At 37.2% G+C, this 18,209-nt stretch overlaps 3 protein-coding genes across 6 annotated transcripts; 2 read left to right on the top strand and 1 right to left on the bottom strand.

The window, feature by feature from the left end:
- Window positions 1-63: 63 nt before the first annotated feature.
- Window positions 64-3,389, top strand: LOC109854746 (peptidyl-prolyl cis-trans isomerase). 4 transcript variants are annotated; one of them, XR_002250240.1, is made up of 4 exons: window positions 1,801-1,969; window positions 2,067-2,203; window positions 2,916-3,038; window positions 3,166-3,389. XR_002250240.1 is itself a non-coding variant. In XM_020428163.1 (3 exons), exons 2-3 carry the CDS (start codon window positions 379-381, stop codon window positions 3,177-3,179), a joined length of 417 nt encoding a protein of 138 aa, XP_020283752.1. In that variant the 5' UTR covers window positions 64-266; window positions 367-378; the 3' UTR covers window positions 3,180-3,234. The 4 variants fall into 4 exon arrangements, 2 of the variants coding, with proteins under 2 accessions (XP_020283752.1, XP_020283751.1); XM_020428163.1 differs by lacking the exons at window positions 1,801-1,969; window positions 2,067-2,203; window positions 2,916-3,038 and adding exons at window positions 64-266; window positions 367-781 and having other exon boundaries at window positions 3,166-3,234; XR_002250241.1 differs by lacking the exon at window positions 2,916-3,038.
- Window positions 1,328-5,157, bottom strand: LOC109854745 (sodium/potassium/calcium exchanger 4-like). Its single transcript, XM_020428161.1, has 9 exons — window positions 4,162-5,157; window positions 3,744-3,968; window positions 3,396-3,583; window positions 3,153-3,300; window positions 2,906-3,004; window positions 2,362-2,418; window positions 2,058-2,267; window positions 1,793-1,894; window positions 1,328-1,719 (listed from the first exon to the last, which is right to left on the bottom strand). Exons 1-9 carry the CDS (start codon window positions 4,313-4,315, stop codon window positions 1,385-1,387), a joined length of 1,518 nt encoding a protein of 505 aa, XP_020283750.1. The 5' UTR covers window positions 4,316-5,157; the 3' UTR covers window positions 1,328-1,384.
- A 1,794-nt stretch (window positions 5,158-6,951) lies between these two features.
- Window positions 6,952-17,073, top strand: LOC109854738 (sodium/potassium/calcium exchanger 3). The gene is made up of 8 exons (XM_020428152.1): window positions 6,952-6,990; window positions 11,809-11,982; window positions 13,156-13,343; window positions 13,977-14,214; window positions 14,500-14,619; window positions 15,167-15,382; window positions 15,794-15,895; window positions 16,336-17,073. Exons 1-8 carry the CDS (start codon window positions 6,966-6,968, stop codon window positions 16,677-16,679), a joined length of 1,407 nt encoding a protein of 468 aa, XP_020283741.1. The 5' UTR covers window positions 6,952-6,965; the 3' UTR covers window positions 16,680-17,073.
- The last annotated feature ends 1,136 nt before the right edge of the window (window positions 17,074-18,209 follow it).

The raw sequence follows: 18,209 nt of genomic DNA, 5'->3' as shown, positions 1-18,209 counted from the left end.
GTTTGTTCTTTTTCTGTACACCAAAGCTGCACTAAAACCGTCATTGGACTGGCGAAGGCCTTATGTCGCAGCCGTTGGGTTCAAATCAAGGTTAGAAAAACCAACAAACCGCTCTCATGACAAAAGATCAGGACATTCAACAACGACGTAAGATTTAAGGCCTTTTGCACGTGACAAAAATTTAGTTGTAATTAGCAAGATAGCAAGTCAACCAATCAGGTCAAAGCAGTTTGCCGAATATAATTGTATATATGTAATTTGAAAAGGTAAATAAACAATAACAACCGTTTTTTTACAATTCAAATTTGTAATTTAGTTTGTATATGTAATTGGTTCTAATTGGGGTTATACTGTATCATATCGTAGCTTCTAGAAAGAATGAATTTGCCACGAGTGTATTTTGACGTAGCTGCAAATGACAAGTCATTGGGACGAATTGTAATCCAATTGCGTCCCGATGTCGTACCAAAGACGGCAGAAAATTTTCGCGCTCTATGTACAGGAGAAAAGGGCTTCGGTTACAATGGAAGTAGTTTTCATCGTGTGATTCCGAATTTTATGTGCCAAGGAGGTGATTTCACGAATCACAACGGCACAGGCGGACGGTCTATTTACGGTGATAAGTTTGAAGATGAAAATTTTGAACTCAAACACACCGGCGGCGGTATACTGTCAATGGCTAACTCCGGTCCGAACACAAATGGATCACAATTTTTTATTACCACTATAAAAACACCTTGGCTAGACAACAGACATGTTGTGTTTGGCGGTGTTATTGAAGGTATGGACATTGTAAAAAAGATTGAAAATTTTGGTTCGCCAACTGGCAAAACAAGTCAGAAAATCACAATAGCAGACTGTGGCCAATTGTGTTGAGCATTGTATGAAATTTATATATATATATACATATATATATATATATATGTATATATATAATATACATAAAATAAGTTCACAAATATATATTCATTTTTTTCTAAATCTGTGTTCACTTAATGTTGTAAGTATATAGAGTCTTGTAATATTTAATACTGGCAAACAGGACATAGTTTTTTTTATAAAAAAGAAAGATAAATGTTGTACAAAGCTGTACATATTTTTAATGTATGTCATATGTCCTGTTTGACAGTTAACGAGTGAGTAAAGGATCGTATGAGAATGTCATTTAATATGATATATAATAGGTTGTTATTTTTTGTACAGTTGAATTAATTAATTTATACAATTATTCAGATTTTTCTTGAGACTGTACACACATATATATACATACATACAACGTACACATGTGTATAAAGTTTACACACACAATCAGTAAGTAAAAATAGCATCACATCATCATTGGGATATATTTACACAGTTCAAAAAATCTAATCGATATTTACTGCTAGTCGATACATATCGGTAAGTTAACAACGAAGAACGTGTTGAGTTCCACAACGGATGCGAATATCAAAAATACGACGTACATAACGAGACAGACGATACCGACCGTACGATTTAATTTGAACTTGTTAAGAAGCAAAGATCCGTACAAAATAATTAACGTAGAAAAAAGAGATATCGAGCTATATACTAGTCCTTGAGAATTGATTTGAACGTAATATTGTCCGGGTACCGTTGGCACTAGCGCGGCTTTTATGAACCACGGCAATCCGAGACACAGTAATACATCAAACACGTTCGAGCCTATCGAATTACTTATCCCCATGGCACCGTGACCTGAAAAAAAATTTTGTGTAATTTCATTTCATATGGGACGAGTCGAGAATCCGATCTTTATTTATTATCGTACCTTGGTTTGCAACGATAACGCTCGATACGGCTTCGGGTACGCTCATTCCAGCTGCGAGGAACGTCAAACCCATAATTGAGTCAGGAATTCTAAAAGTATCACCTAAAACACAACGTAGAAAAAATGTTGTAGAACAAGAAACGCGAAACTTGGAACAATGATTTCGAATAAAATTAGGTTTGTTTGTTTTTATCATAACAAAGGTCAAAAATCTAACTCTAGTTTAGCGAAGTTTAATTATTGTTATGAACAGAACATAATTTACCGATTATAGTGATAACCCATCCGATGATGTAGGACGAAGTCGCGATCCACATTATGCACATGATAAACGTAAACGGATACCAGGATCTCAATTTTTTTCTTCTGCAGTCGGGAATAGTAAAGAACAATACCAAATTAATAGGCCAGGTAACGATCCACCATATTTTTTCGCAGGTTGAATTTGGCCAGGATGTCATGTCCACAATTTCGACTGAAAACAACCATATTTCCGTTCACTTCAAATTATATACAATTTAACGTAATTTTTACATTTGTTATTTTAATAACATTTATGGCACACATACGTGATTCGTCCACGTCGCTCGAGCTAAATCCACATATCTCTGTTTCTTTGATGATGTCTGTCAGATTTCAGAATGAAAGATAGCCAAAAGCATGAGATTAGATTTCTTACGAGTAGTCTTATCGAACGCAACTCCCTGCAAAGAAATACGTGGATTGAAAAGAAAATTGACAGACATTTTATTCTGTGAGATTTGAATTTCTCTCTGATTGAGACGAGATCCGACATTGGCATTTAAAGAAATCGTTAAACCGTTTATATTTACCTTTCTATATATGTATATATATTTCTAAACATTTATTTCCGCTTGTAACAGATTGTAAGTTTTTGTGTTTTTAAGTTAATGGAAAACAGAAAAAATGCAGATTAAAAAAAATTAATCTGACAAATCAAAATGTTGAGAGTTGATTGAACTTTCTTCACAGAATGAAATTAATATCAATTTCTTTTAATTCACTTATTTTTGCAGAGAAGTGTCTGTAATATCAATTTTTTATATTTACATGCAAATGCGTATTATATATTTATATTTATATACATCTTACTATTTGACAGAAGAGGAGTATTTTCGCAGATTTTGTACTTTTTTCTCTTAGACGTAACACGTCTGATAAAACTGGTGATGCGGCGATTGAGACACATCGCTGAAAAGATTCAAACAGAGTTTGAATTCACAATGTACTTTTTTTTGTTTGCGTGCGCGTTGCAATTATCTCCTTTAAATAATATTTTTAAAGTGTGTAAAAAGTATACGGTTTTGTTTGTTTTTTTAATCGATTTGATTCGTTTCACCTGAAATGTATAGAATGTAACACATGATGAGGATGAGCGCCTCGTACCACTCGACACGTCCGTCCCGCAGAGTCAAGATCAAGAGAAGAACTGTGAAGGCGTAGGCTATTGTATCTCGCGATATCGACCACCATTCCAAGTTCAACGCCTGTAACGTGATAAGAAAAAATTGCGTGCAAATATCACGGAATATGTGGAAATTGCGTTGTTTTAATTTGTAATAAAAATTTAATTGCCATCTACCTCGTGCGCGAGTAGCGCGCAACACGCGGGAACGGCTAATATGTTAAACACCGCGGAACCAACGATGGTGCCGACACCCAGATCGCCTTCCGTAACGAAAGTACCGATAACGTTAATGAACAATTCCGGACTCGAACTTGCGGCCGCCATTACGGTAGCGCCAGCTACGTCTTCGGTGACATCGAGCTCTGTCAAGATACGTTTTTATTCTTTCGGATTATTTTGCAACGAGATTTTATTTTTATTTATATATATATATACAATATATATTTCAATAGAAGAATTAAACAGAAGAAAAAAAATATTTGGAGAGATGCATAAGGCGGCAAAATTATGAAAGCGGCTCACTCTCGCAGATTTTCTTAATGGACGGAACGAAAAAGTCATCGCAAACAATGGCGAGTAACAAGAACAGATAAATAGCAATGGCGAAGTGGATTAATATAAATCCCGCTTGTCTTTGCTGTCGTGTAAATCCATCGGGTGGAAATTCTTTGATGGCAGGCGGAGTGCAATTGTAAGTCTCGTTCGCTCGCGGTTCGGGCTTGCTCGTCTGCAGCAATTTGCGTCCTTCTGAAGTACAAAACCGATACTGAATATAAAAATAGTTATTAAAAAAAAAAAAAACCAAACAATGACATGAAAATTAAAGAAGAGACTGAGAGTTTTGTTTCCCCGCACAGTAGTTTTAACTTGGGCGGCGTTCCTCCAAGGAACAATCTCGGTCTCTCGAGTTGCTGAAAAAACAAAAGTTTTGCAAACTTACGCCATTCCGTCGGGAAATCGGTTTTTGCGTAACCGGTGTTTGTCCGAATGTCAGAAAACAGTCCCGCCATACTGACGCAAAAAAGATACGTAGCCGGGATGGCGGTGAGAAGAATTATTTGATATCCAACCATGCGTTTGCGCCGCCATGCCATTCTTTGTCGCGTACAAACGGTTCGTTATGTAATTGACGATTTTGGCTAACAATTAACGATGTATTATATAACAATATAACTAATATACATGTATATATGTTTATATATATATATTTGAAAGCACTGTATGTTGCGCGATTCGCACTTTTCGTGTCTCTGGACGTGACACGATGTAGTCTGCTACTTATCCAGCAGCTACCGTTTGACTATGCTCGTATTTTTCATCGAACGATTTATCGCAATACCGATAAGATACTCAATAAAGCAATCATCTGTCCCTTTGATTATAAAATGACGCACGAGAGAGGAAAATTTCCGTCAACGAATGTGATTTCTCGATGCACTTTTGTTGATTTTTATACCACACGTTTGACTTCCATATTCTATCCTCGATGAATTTGAACATCGCGTGTCTCGCAAATAAAATATTACAATATGTGCAATATTTTGGAAAAGTATATATATTCTTCGCGAAACTTTTATCACGCGGTCACGTTATCGAGTCGGCCGTGCACGTGTTGATCGAACTATCTTGCGAATATATCGAATACGATATCAGCGTACGACCGTCAATATCTGCGAGATTGCACTCTGGAATTGTATGTCTCACTCGATTCTCGATGTATTTTGCCAAGTCAATTCATCGCACGAGGATTGTAACGACGACTGTTAGAAAAATCGTGTAAATATCACAATTGTTTCGTCTCCGACACGAATATCATCTGTTTGTTCTATATTTTATTGTGCTTTGAATACGACAAATATTGAGCTACTTATGTACGTATCGAATAAGTCGGAGAGAGAAAATCTTTCATATGTGTATACTCTATATTACAATAAAAGTCGATATAAAATATGTGCTTGTGTATGTGTGTGTATATTTGTTATATATATATATCTAAATGCATAAAATGTGAATGCCTCTTTAGAAGATCCTTTTTGCCGCTATATTGACTGTATATAATTTATCAAGAAATTTATATTTGAAATTTTATATATTTTTCATATACTTCTGAAATATTGCGTCTCTTATTTATATTATAAATATATAAATCTCTTATTTATAATTATAATTAATCTCTTTATATTATAAATGTACATAAAATACATCTTTTTTATTATAAGATTGCGAACAGATGTTACATAATGTAGTAATTATTAGTAAGGGTGTTTTTCAACTACGTGCACAGGCGACACTGTGTAACACCGTGTCCATTAGTGTGAGAAAGAGCATATCGGTGTGTCTCACTCACACTAATGGACACTGTGTTACACAGTGTCGCCTGTGTACGTAGTTGGAAAGCGCTCTAAGACAGCTCTACTAATATAGAACAAATATTTACGTTATTATCGATAATTGATATCGCACGCGTTTGTTTTGACATATTTCAATTAACCTTAGAGATTATAATTAAATCATCTCTCTAAATAAACAACTCGACTTAAGTATTTGTCTTCTTACTCACGACGAGGGGAACAAATGAGAGGACAAAATTATGAGATGTGTTGCAATTTTTAAGACCAATAAATTAAATAAATAATAAAATAGATGGAAAAAGAGTAACGTTATCGAACATATAACGCGTCGCGTGCATTTACTTGGGACGTTAATTTGAACGTGTCGATGCGAAAACGTAAGAATGTTACACGTTAAGTCAGAGACAGCAGAATGATTCGGTACATTCGTACCGAGCGAGTTAAATGTGTGCACGTGAGTGTACAGTACAAAACACAGGAGATACTTTATATAATCTAGCTGGAAAGAGAGAGAGAGAGAGAGAGAATGAGAGTTTTAAGTCCTACTTGAAGTAAGGGGATATAACTGTGATTACACACATTAAGTTCTATCGTATACGTAATTAATATAATAACGGTAACAAATTTATAATCATCGCTCGATCGCAAGCACTTAATTGTGATAACAATTGTTTTCTTACTCCTTCCGGCAATTAAAACACATTACAATAGCAGAATGCTTCGTGATCGGATCGGAAAAATGTTCAATCACATCTCTCAGGAAGAAAATCCGATCGCGTTGGTTCGGTACACAGCGTCTCGTTATCAAAGAGGACAAAATCAAAGGCGCAAATTGAAAACCAACTTTAAACTTTAACTTAAAACTTTCGCGCTACGCGAGACATCGCGAAGTCGCAAAAAAAAAAAATAGCGCGTGTATCGCCGAACAAAGATACGAGATTTAAACAAGGCTTTTAAATTTTACTTAAAAAAAACGCGCTCAACGTACGCGGTACCGCTGTTCTCTCGTCTGAATTATTTCTAAAAAGTATACCTCTATACGCGTGAAAAAAAAAAAAAAAAAAAGAGCAACGTTTTATATATTTTATAATTTATTTATTAATTACATCTTTCGCGCATTCCGCGTCCACGTGAGCGTGTGCAATGAGATTTGCGATTTCTCGCAAACAATATTATATACATATTGGAGAATTTGTATGTGTGTTTGCGCGAAATTTTTTTTTCGGAACTCCGTCGGCCTGAAGCTGCACAAGCATCACTTACATGCGGTTACGATTCAGCAACAGGCGCTACATCCGAGAGAAGAGACAGAAAGGAGGGGCGATTCTAACAAACGATGTCGGACTTCGGAGTAGATGTAATGTAGTATGTGTGTGACAACGGGATTGACAACATGGATGCGTCTGACCTAGGAGGAGGTGTGTTTGAATCTTATTTTCGATAATATATATACTACCGCGGGTCACTTTTTTTCCGGTGTTGTCTAAGCAAGTTTTCTGCAAAAGCAAAGGTGTGACTCGTGCTGCGGAAGGAAATATATATATATATGTCGATCGGGAGAAAACTCGGATGACGACGCACAAGATTCGGAAAAATTTAAGATAACAGGCGAGAGAGAGAGAGAGAGAGAGAGAGAGAGAGAGGAAGAGAGAGAGAGAGAAAAACACGCATACTATCGCTTCCGTTTTTGCGCTTTTTTTCGTGAACGCAAGATTTGCGTTGCAAAGAGACAGGAAAACGTGCCAATATATCCAATAGGATGTTCCATTGGGCATGGTGTTCGATAAGTGTTCGTTAAAAACAATTCTTTTTTGTTGCAACGTTCCATTAGAGCTACGCAAAATCAAAAGCACAGAATATTCGAAATTTTGTTTTACACATGCACTCTCTATTTTCTTTCTCTCGCATTTATTTCCACATCTGCTAAATTTAATCGTTTCACTTTTTTTTTTTCTGTTTTATTGCTTAATTTTTCACGTGTGAAATTGATTATTTTTGTTTTATTTTTCTCTTTGCTTGTAATTAAATTATGTTCTTATTTTTTTTTTTTGTCTTTCTTTTGCTTTTTCCGAATATCTATCAGGTTATTTTGGTTTCTTACTTGCTCTCTCGCTCTTCCACTTTCTTACTCTATTTTATTTCTGACGAATTTATATCGCCGCTCACACGCAAATGTGAAATCTTTTGAATTCTCTTTTATGCGTAAGATTTTATTTGTTTTGCAATAACATATAGTTGCAACAACAACGAGCTTGTTCGCAAATAAACCGCAAACTCTCGGAATAATTTATGAAAATTAACAATCTATTATATTCTACCTCTTCCTCTTTCTCACTTATTCAACTTTCAAGGCATGCGTGCCTTAGTAGCGAGCTTAAACCGCGGCGTAAACTTACATTAAAACCACACTACTTGCATTACGCTATTTCGCGCAAAATGCGACTTTCAATCCGTTTCGCCAAAACTCTCTGTAGTCAATAAAAAAAAATCTCGCTTGCGAATTTAATGCATGCTGATGTTGTTAGTTATTGTTGTTCACTTTTTCACGTTCTGCGTGATGAGCCCCGCGTGAAAACACCGAGCGAACGAAGAACAAAACAAATCGATCGAATCCATCACCGATGATGCGCGATTGATCGATATTCCGCGTTTTTTTCATTCGCTCGGTGTGCGCTACCCGGGTTTAGCATCCGCTTTCGTTGTAGGTAGTTTCGTTGACCTTTAATAAGAACGACGTGGAGAGAGAGAAAGAGAGAGAGAGAAAGAGAGAGAGAGAGAATTATATGGCGAGGCGATTATTGCGATTAATTAGAGCTCATCCGGTGAGAGTGATTCTGAATCGAGAAACGGTGAGGACATAGGTGATTCAAAGCGGTTAATTAAGCATCGTCAATTATATACTACTTAGAATTAATGCTCGCCGTCCATTATCTTTATCTCATTCTTCTTTGTCGCTCACTTGTCCGGCATGACCCGCCAATTAACCATCAGAGATTCACTAGATGAACCAAACAAATTGTGCTTCACGAGAGCGGCATACCGTGTTCGGACGAAAGAGAGTATTTTTTTTTTCGCGCAAAAATTAATTATTTATCGTCACTTGAAATTATACAGCACAACAAATTTTAATTCCGCATTCTCTTTCCAGAGACGGCAAAAAAATATCGTCGCAATAAAATATGCGCGCGATAGAAGGTACAAAAAAAAAGTTAATTTAAAACGTCAAGTGAAACTCGACTTGTTTGGATCGATGGAGTAGTAACATGTCTACATAGTTTATGAAAAAAAAAAAAAAAATGCTAATCAACATAAATCATTCATTGGCGCTTTTGATGAACGTGATTGTCGTCCTCCGAGATCTCATCACGAAGATGCGATCTCGAGAGTAGAAAACACGATGCTCGTGCACAGGTTGCAACGTATGTGTGCGCGGATGTTGACAAAACTTCCAACAGGCTATTTCTCAAAGGCTTGCGTCGAAGTTACAGAGGAGCGTTGTAATAATTTTGTTTTTTTTTTTTGTTTCGTGGAAACATCATCAGTTTCGGTTGCGAACAACAGATTTTTATCAATCGGCCATACCGGCGAGACCGGCGATCGGCCGCTGTTCGCCCTTCCGACCGAACGAGAGAGAGAGAAACGCCGGAGAGAACCCGAGTCGTTGAGAGTCTCGTCGTGATATATCTAGTTTATACGACGTACATTAGACATGAATGGCATCTGTTCTGCCAAGTTGAATGAGAGCAATTTAACTTCTTTAGGTTGCTTAATCGGTAGGAAGTCACATCCAGTCACATAGCGGTATAACCTGTAAGAGGCACCAATACGCGCACGTTTGCATGTTCATATATATCTTTCCTGGCGAGGGTCGAAGGTATGAGAGAGAGAGAGAGAGAGAGAGGAGAGGAGAGAAAATGTATGTGTGTGTGTGTGGATAAAAAGAGTAACAATAATATAATGAAAATATTAAATTGCAGTATAAAAATTTATAAAACATCGCTCTGTTTAATTTATTCCATTATCGCGCAATAAGATAGCATATCGTTCCCAGATAGAGCAACACAATTAGATAATCCAAAGTAATATGAACTTGTGTAACCGGACAGACCGATGTATTATTTATAATCCTTTAAACACACAGATAATTTTCAGAGAGAGAGTATTTGGATTTGATCCGATACTTGACGCGATACTCGAGGAATCGATAACGGGGGTATTTAACTGCGCACTCAGAAAAGAGCGCAATATACGAAACTGCACATTTTGCGGATACGCGTTTCTTCTACTTGTAAAAAAATTGCTTTGCAGATATAACCGAGTTACTATATTATTTCTGCACATTGTTGTTCTGTAATTATTTCATGTTAGACAAAAAGTTCGTTCGCTGTTGCTTGAGTAACATTTGTCGAAATAATAGATTTTTTTAATTGCAATTTGTTAAACGCATAAAAACGAAACTGCAGACATTTCAACGATGATAAAGCAACAATATATTCGGTATTAATTAATTTCTGTAACGCAAATATATATATATATATATATATATAAGAATTCGTAATTGAAAGAAGTGTGTTACATTTGAGCCGAGGAGAAGTCGCATCTTATGTGCGAGGGAGTATAATTGAACCATGTTGACAATTCAGACTTTAAAGCGAACGTGTTATTCTCTCGATAGTTCGTAATTGCACGCTCGTGTAATTTTTCATTTTTAATTTACTCTCGCGAGCGTTGCGAGACTCTGCGTGCGAGATGTATATATATATATATATATATACATATATATATGTACATATATATATTATTGCGGTGCGTGTGCACGATTATCGCACATTTCGCATTGTGAGGATGATGCACACACGCGGACATCTCCCCCGCGCACTTCGACGTTCGCGCGGCGGCGAACGGTTGTTTGCCAAAGAATTCGGCACGAAACGCGACGGTTCCATAAAATTGAAGTAATGGCTCACGGTAACGAGACGTTTCCTACTTGTGGCGTATCGTTATCTCTCACCACTACACGATCCAATTTGGACATCACACCGTCACACCGTCGCCTCGCTCGCCCGTGTATTAAATACGTGTATATTAAACCGGTGCATGCGTGACATTTCGTGCCGTACAGACGATTCGTCGGGCGTGAACAATCCATTCGGCGAGTCAACGTACGTGCTAATATACCGATTTCGTAATCGGCCGATCTACCTCCTCTCCTCTCGTGTCCCTCCCCCACCCCCTTTCCCCGACGACAACGACGACTACGTTCCCTTTTAGCGCCAGAACGAGCCTGCCGACTCTAAAAAGATAATAGTTAACTTTAAGATCTTTACGCTCTTATCGTATTAAAACCCATGAGCGTTCATAAAACCGCGAGAAAAAGACTCGTCGCGGGTTTGCGCGCGTTAAAGTCGCGAGTCGTGTAATTGACATTTTTTTTTTTAATACTACAGACACGTAACGTATGTATGTATCGCGCGAATGCGAAAGATATTATCGGTGTCACCGAGGAAGATGAAGTTTCGAGTTTTTTTTGGGTCTTGACACATCTGTTCGCGCACATCGAACAAAGATGTGCACAAATTGATTTGTTTATACGCGCTACCACATTTTGCAACGTATACATACCTTAAAGTTGCGCAACGAAAAATTTATTTTGCCGGATACGAACGCGCACCGCACAGGTGCGGTACATCCGGAACTGGGTATTATGCGGTTCCGCCTCGAATGATACAGGGTGTGGCGGAAATCGTATTACAAGCGGGAAAAAATCCTTCCTAAAAAGACAGCAAACTGAAAAATCGCGGGATAATATTTTTCCTTGAAGCGCGCTTTAAGGATAAAGATTTCTTTCTTTTTTTTTTTTTTTTTACATGAGAAAGATAGGCGTAGATATTTTTCGCTAAATCATATTATTTTTTGTACTTGCACGTATTGTATCTTTATAAAATCATAATTCCGTGTTCAAGATTTAAAAATTTTTAAGCAACATCAGTTGCTTCAAAGAAAACGAACATTCTTATTACACGATAGAAATGCTTACAATATTGATTTAAAAAAACATATATACGTGTGTATAAAAAGAAAAAGTTATTTAAGAAGAAGAAGAGAATGATATTGCGCGTTTATCGATTTCCGAGAAGTTAACGCACACACACGCGGGCAAACTGACGCGACAAGATCGTCGCAACTATAAGTGTTACATCGTCTCCTTCCTTCAAAGATAAACTTATGTTTTTTAGGTATAAATTGTACGCCACCGGCCATAGAAGATTTTCCACACGACCTGTTTGATGAGGAGCAAAGACAAGGCGGTGCCGTCGTAGTCCACGTCATAGTGTCGCTTTACTTATTTATCGCTTTAGCAGTAGTATGCGATAAATTCTTCGTACCTGCTGTAGAAAAAATATGTCACGGTAAGGGTTGCGGCGAAACGCGAATTGTTTTTAATTAATTTTAATCGCTGATTTTTTTCCGTCAGTTTCGAAAAGAATTTTTCAACACACGGGCAATGTAAAATTATTGTAATATATAATTGTAATATATATTGTAATATATATTGTAAATTATTGTAATATATATTGTAATATATATTGTATTATGTAATAATATTTTGGTAACTATATATATATATATATATGAGACAGTTCTATATTTAAAGAAGTTGATCGCCACGCGATAATCGATATTAACATAAGTCGCGTTATTAAATTTTAATTATCGCGAGTGATTCAATTTTAGAAAGTCGAATATCTTGATCACTTTTATTTTATTTGAGAAAATGGAAAAAAATATAAAACCGAGAAGCAGTTCTCGTATAGTAATTAAAATTAAATAACTTTCAGGAGATTTGCTTTGGATTATGTATTTCCACTTGCCACATGCAAGCACAAAAAAGTGGAGGGACGTTTATTTATATACAAAACTGGCTTTGTGTGCACGGGAAAAAAAAGTTTTGCTATCATATGGTTAGCAAAAAACATGGTTGACTACTACGAAATATTTTGTTTCATCAACAAAATGTTTTGTTGGCGAAACAAAAATTTTAATAAACTTAACAAATGTTTTTTTGCTGGCCATATAATAACTAATTTCTTGCTATTCTAGCAAATCTTTTTTTTCCGTGTGTATATAATACATTAATCATATAAATATATATATATATAATACATTAATTAGATCTGATAAATCAAACATGGTTTCTCAAGTAAATCAGACTCAGAGACAGTGATCATTCTGACAATATCACGATTATTTTCATGCCTCGGTTGAGACATGCACATACACGACGGTCGAATCGACCGCACGGTCCATGCTGCAGCATATCTGCGTCATTGCGGACGCCAGGCACAAGCACTATCTTCGGTAGTTGTCGTAATTGCCTTTTAGTCGAAATTTCCATCTTCGTGATATTTTTTTTTTTTTGTTTTTTTCACACACAGAGTTTCACACGCTTCACGTGAAATATTTTCGTTTAACACTAAATGCGACACATGTGTGTGTTTGAATTCACGAACGAATTTACAAATAGTTGGTCGCTCATAAACAAGTGGAAAATCGAAACCGAGACCGACAAAATTGCATTTCAGCGCTCTCAATGTCGAAAGATGTGGCCGGCGCGACGTTCATGGCAGCGGCAACGTCGGCTCCAGAATTATTCGTGAATGCCATCGGAACATTCATCACGGAAGGTGACATTGGCGTCGGGACGATAGTAGGTTCCGCAGTATTCAATATCCTAGCCGTTCCAGCCTGCTGCGGTATCGGTGCGGGAATGGTAAGTTTGCCAAGTGTTCCGTTTGTTTCGAAAGTTTTATTTAGATAGAAAAAATGAGAAGCAAAAGCATACGGAGACATTCTTATTGAAAATAAATGTATTCCGTATATAATAAATATATATTTCAGTAATATATATATATATATATATATATAGTAATTATAATATATATTTCAGTAATATATATATATATAGTAATAAATATATATTTCAGTATAAAAAAACAATCATAGTATTAATAAAAAAAAATATGTAGAATAAAGATAAACGTAAATTTAGTAAAATAATGTCAACTAATTAACATTACACATTCTCATTTAGATAATTACGGATAGTCTTTGTGATCGATCGCAAGAGATACGTTGTAATCAAAAATCGATGTTCGATAACGTCTCAATAATTGATATTAACGTTACGAGAAACGTCAAAAATGCGTCAGCGGTGTGACATGCAAAAAAAAAAAAAATCAAATATCATACCGCGTAAAAAAAATCTTTAATATTCACTTAATTTATTCAAACCGATGTGTACCATATCTCATTAACTATATTGATACGCAATAATTATAAAAAAAAAAAAAATCAAAATATTTCTCTATTGTAAATTGTAATAAATACGTTTCCGCACGTGCAGGTGGTGCCTCTGGATTGGTGGCCCGTTAGCAGAGATTGTCTCGCTTACGGTGTTACGGTTGCCATTTTAATATGCATTATACATGACGAGCGAGTGGAATGGTACGAAGCGTTAACTTTGGTGCTCTTATATATTGTTTATATCGCCGTGATGTATTGGGATAAATCGTTCCAGCGGTGTACGAGATTCCGTACGAACGAGGATCAGGTATCTACGGATTGTCGACGAGTTGCGCCAGGTGAGACCGTATATCTTTTTTTTTTTTTACGCGAAGCTTTAATTAGTAATACAGATAAAAAAAAAAAAAAAAAAAAACACACTGGTTATCGCTGAATCGTTATTATCTTTGTCATAAATAAATTGATTTCATTTTGTCACACAAAAACAAAGACGCCAACAAGTGTGTGTCGCGAATTGTCTATAAAAAATGTGAGATTGTTAAACGCGAATGCGTTTAGATTATGTTGATATATATACTTCAGTGATATCTTATTGTGTAAAATATAGCGTACGTATTTCTCAGATTCCAGCGACATTCATTTACCGGACAAGTCGCCCGGAAATCGGGTGGAGCAGATCGCGACCACCGACGTGCCGCTGCAAAATGGCGGCACAAAAACGCAAGAAGAGAATCTAGATCCTAGTAAGTTTGTTCGTTTTGTATCTCCTATATCTTCGATTATATTATACAACGAGTTTATGCGAAAGTTTTTTTATTAAAAAAAAAAAAAAAACAAAAATATGCAACATCATCGTCATTCAATTTTGCTCCTACACAGTTGCAACAAATAATTATATTTACCATTCGTCTAATCTCTAATCTAATCAAATCGTGTCATCTGGTTATCAATTTGTCTCATTGATATCTTTCGTCGCGTATCTGTCAACGTTGAGAATATTCACAAATATTACTTAAATAAGAAGCGGAATATTACGGGAGACCGTGACTCTGATCGATCGAATTACTCGCGCGAATGCGAATGGGAATTTCCATCAAAACGTCAAATATCGGAGTCGAGATCAAAGATCGATTGGTCAAACTTATAGAAACTGATTATCCGAAATCTCTGTTACGTTACACGTTAGTTTACACGTTTGTGTTTCGATAAACATCTCTCCAAAACGGGAAAAATAAAAGCGTACTCATTTGGTACCGTATGTAAACACTTCGTAACCGTGTTGTGCGACAGATTATGATTTCGAGCTCTTGGTTTGGCCGGCGCACGCCGGGTGGTTGAGAAAGACCGCTTGGGTCACAACATGGCCCATTCATCTGGTATTCATGTGTACAATCCCCGATTGCGAGAAACCCCGATTCAAGAATTGGTTTCCCGTAACGTTCGTGATGTGCATCATATGGATCGGATCGCTCAGTTACGTGGTGGCGTGGATGATCACTATAATCGGTGAGTGGGGACGATATGATTTTTTTAATTCTAATTTAGATATTTTTGGCGCTTTTTAAAAAGTCTCTGGAAAAATCATTAAAAATACACTTTTTAAAAATGCACTCTTTTCTCTCATTAAATATATTAGTGGACACTCGAGAGAAGTTGTTGGAATTTTTGCAAAATTTTGTTTTAACATTTTATTCGCATCACAGCTCGGAATTAGAGTTTAATTTCCAAGTTCAGTCGTATAAATATGTACGTGGTGCGAGAGTGTCGAGAAGACAAAGCAAGAACATGACATCTCGCGTTAATAGAACATATAGATACACGTTGCGAGATATAAGATGTCACGAGAGTTTGCGTGAAATAAAAAAAAGTGGTTCCTCAAAGTTTGCACGACGTGCACATATTTCGTTCTTGTTCCAGGCGACACGCTGAAAATACCAGATTCCGTGATGGGCATCACTTTTCTCGCGGCGGGAACCAGCGTACCCGAAGCTGTATCGAGCGTGATTGTCGCGAAACAAGGTATCAAAACATTTTTTATACGCATCTTATCAATTGCTACATTCGGATCTGAATACGACGCAAAAAATTGAAAAAAAGTTGAATCTTACACTCGTCTCACATTAACAGCCAAGCCACATTCATAGCAAAGTGCAAAAAAAAAAAAAAACTTCCGAAGAACTCGAGATATCATTGTGGTGAAAAATTAAAAGTCGTTAAATACTCGCGCTCCGACGCACCGCGGAGGGAAAACAATTAGGTCAAGTTGTGAAAGACTGCAAATGGCACTCGGGGCTTTGGGAAAGAGCACACGCCGTGATCGAGATCCGAGTGTAACAAAACAAAAAAGCCCCCCCCCCCCCCGAGTGAACGCACCGAACCGCGAGAAACGAGCTACATGGGGTAGCATTTTGTCTTCAATTTTTTTCTCTCATCGTTGTCGAACTTTCGTTCTTGTTCAGGACACGGATCCATGGGCATCAGTAATTCAATCGGCTCGAACACGTTCGACATATTGCTGTGTCTCGGACTACCCTGGCTGATCAAGTCGTCGTTCTCGCCCACGCAACCAGGCCGGCATTACATCAGCATAAACTCAGGCGGTCTGGAATATAGCGCGATATCGTTATTGTCGACACTGATGCTACTGTACATTGCGTTCGCCTCCAACAAGTTTCAGCTCGATCGTAAAGTGGGCCGTGCCTGCTTGTGCATGTACGCCGTATTCCTCATACTCGCGTCGTTGATCGAACTCAACGTATTCTTCATGGTAAATCTACCCACCTGCCAAAGGACGGTAAAGTGATCCGGGTAATCCTCCCTTATGCCTGGACGATAAACCCGGCCGCATAAAAAAAAACAAAAAAAAAAAAAGAGGATACCCGGGCGCGGTTCCTGCCTGCAAAACTCCGCGCCGCGGAAAAACATTATTTCTCCCCAAAAAAAAACTTACCAAGAGAGACCCTGCATCAGTGCGAGGGGTGTTTTATTTCCAGCTACACGGGACCAACCACCGTGTGTACAGTTTTTAATAATATCATCATGTTTAGGAAACCATGACAATAATGTATTTTGTATTTACTTACTGCTATTTCTTTCTCTCTCTCCGTTTTCTTTCTTCTCTTCTCCTTTTTCTTCGTTTTTTTTTCTCTTCTTTTCTTTTCTCTCACCTCATTTAACGTCCGAATATTCACAGAGAATTCATGTTATTTCTCAATATTAACATTTCTTTACATTATATCTACATACTTTTACGTTTTCTCATGTTTTTCTCGCGAGTTTTATTAGAATAGATCTTCTATTTTTTTTTTCTTTTCTTCTCAATCTGTTTTCTTTTCTTCGCTTATCCTTTTTTTTTTTTTTTTTTTTTTTAAAGTAACGATCATTTGTGCTTACGGCCATATTGTGTGCGCCGAAAGATCAACAATTTATGATTAGCCACAGTAACGAGCCACGGATCTCAGAGCCGGAAGTTCGACGGCGTTTCTACGGCGGGTCTAAAAAAAAAAAAAAGAAAAAAAAAAAACAAAACGCGCGCGTTGAAAACCCTCGAAGGATATATAGTTTGACAGTTGTGACACGAGAGCGGAAAAAAAGATCGCAGAAGAGGTGCTCCGCTATTGTGTCTAATTGTACGGAAGCGTGAGGAAGACTGCCGTTCTCCGTTTTTTAACATATCACATAGCATATCTCTCGATCACATCAGTGTATAAAAAAACCGTGAGAATGTGTGAGTGAAAACGCGTCATCGGATTTTAAATCGTGTTGAGACACAATCGTGTTGTATACGCACAGAGAGTTTGCCATCGAGTGCGAGTCTCCGCCGCGGAATAAAAAACGTCGTTTAAAAACGCACTTTCGTACGATATATCACAGCAAACTCCTCATACGAATCGACTGTTTTAAAACATTTTTGTTTCGATCATGTGTGTACGCGTAATTGCGAGTATGTGCGTGGTGTGCGTGCGATGTGTGTGTGTGTGTGTGTGTGTGTGTGTGTGCGTCTCCTTATTCTTGCGAGCTTGTTACACAAAGTGAAAAACACGTACACACATGAAAGCTGATGAGATGGTAAAAACGAACCGTGTGCGCGCGCGCGATTACCTTTCTGCGATACTACACTCTCTCACATTGCGACACACGCAAAATTTGTGACCGTAAATGTGTCTAGATAAAAACTGTAACTTAATGTTTAATAAAGTACTGTAATAAGTTATTAAGATACTGCAGTCTCAGTAAGTCGAGTCCTGTGTCCACAATTTCTGTGTTTAATAACATACATTTATGTGTGTGTGCGAGTGTGTGTACATGCACGCCACCAAATAGATTCATTGAG

This window comes from Pseudomyrmex gracilis, unplaced genomic scaffold (assembly GCF_002006095.1).
Source record: "Pseudomyrmex gracilis isolate BER0280 unplaced genomic scaffold, ASM200609v1 scaffold_73, whole genome shotgun sequence".
Classification (NCBI taxonomy): Eukaryota; Metazoa; Arthropoda; class Insecta; order Hymenoptera; family Formicidae; genus Pseudomyrmex; species Pseudomyrmex gracilis.
This window is presented reverse-complemented; position numbering and strand designations above follow the sequence as displayed.

Coding starts and splice junctions, on each gene's coding strand:
- LOC109854745 (XM_020428161.1), bottom strand. CDS start 4,315: ATGGCATGGCGGCGCAAACGCATGGTTGGATATCAAATAATTCTTCTC. Junction 3,584..3,743: donor CATTAAGAAAATCTGCGAGA/GTGAGCCGCTTT, acceptor GTATCTTGACAG/AGCTCGATGTCACCGAAGAC. Junction 1,720..1,792: donor CGTTATCGTTGCAAACCAAG/GTACGATAATAA, acceptor ATTTTTTTTCAG/GTCACGGTGCCATGGGGATA.
- LOC109854738 (XM_020428152.1), top strand. CDS start 6,966: ATGGATGCGTCTGACCTAGGAGGAG. Junction 11,983..13,155: donor TGTAGAAAAAATATGTCACG/GTAAGGGTTGCG, acceptor ATTGCATTTCAG/CGCTCTCAATGTCGAAAGAT. Junction 14,215..14,499: donor TTGTCGACGAGTTGCGCCAG/GTGAGACCGTAT, acceptor CGTATTTCTCAG/ATTCCAGCGACATTCATTTA.
- LOC109854746 (XM_020428162.1), top strand. CDS start 379: ATGAATTTGCCACGAGTGTATTTTGACGTAGCTGCAAATGACAAGTCA.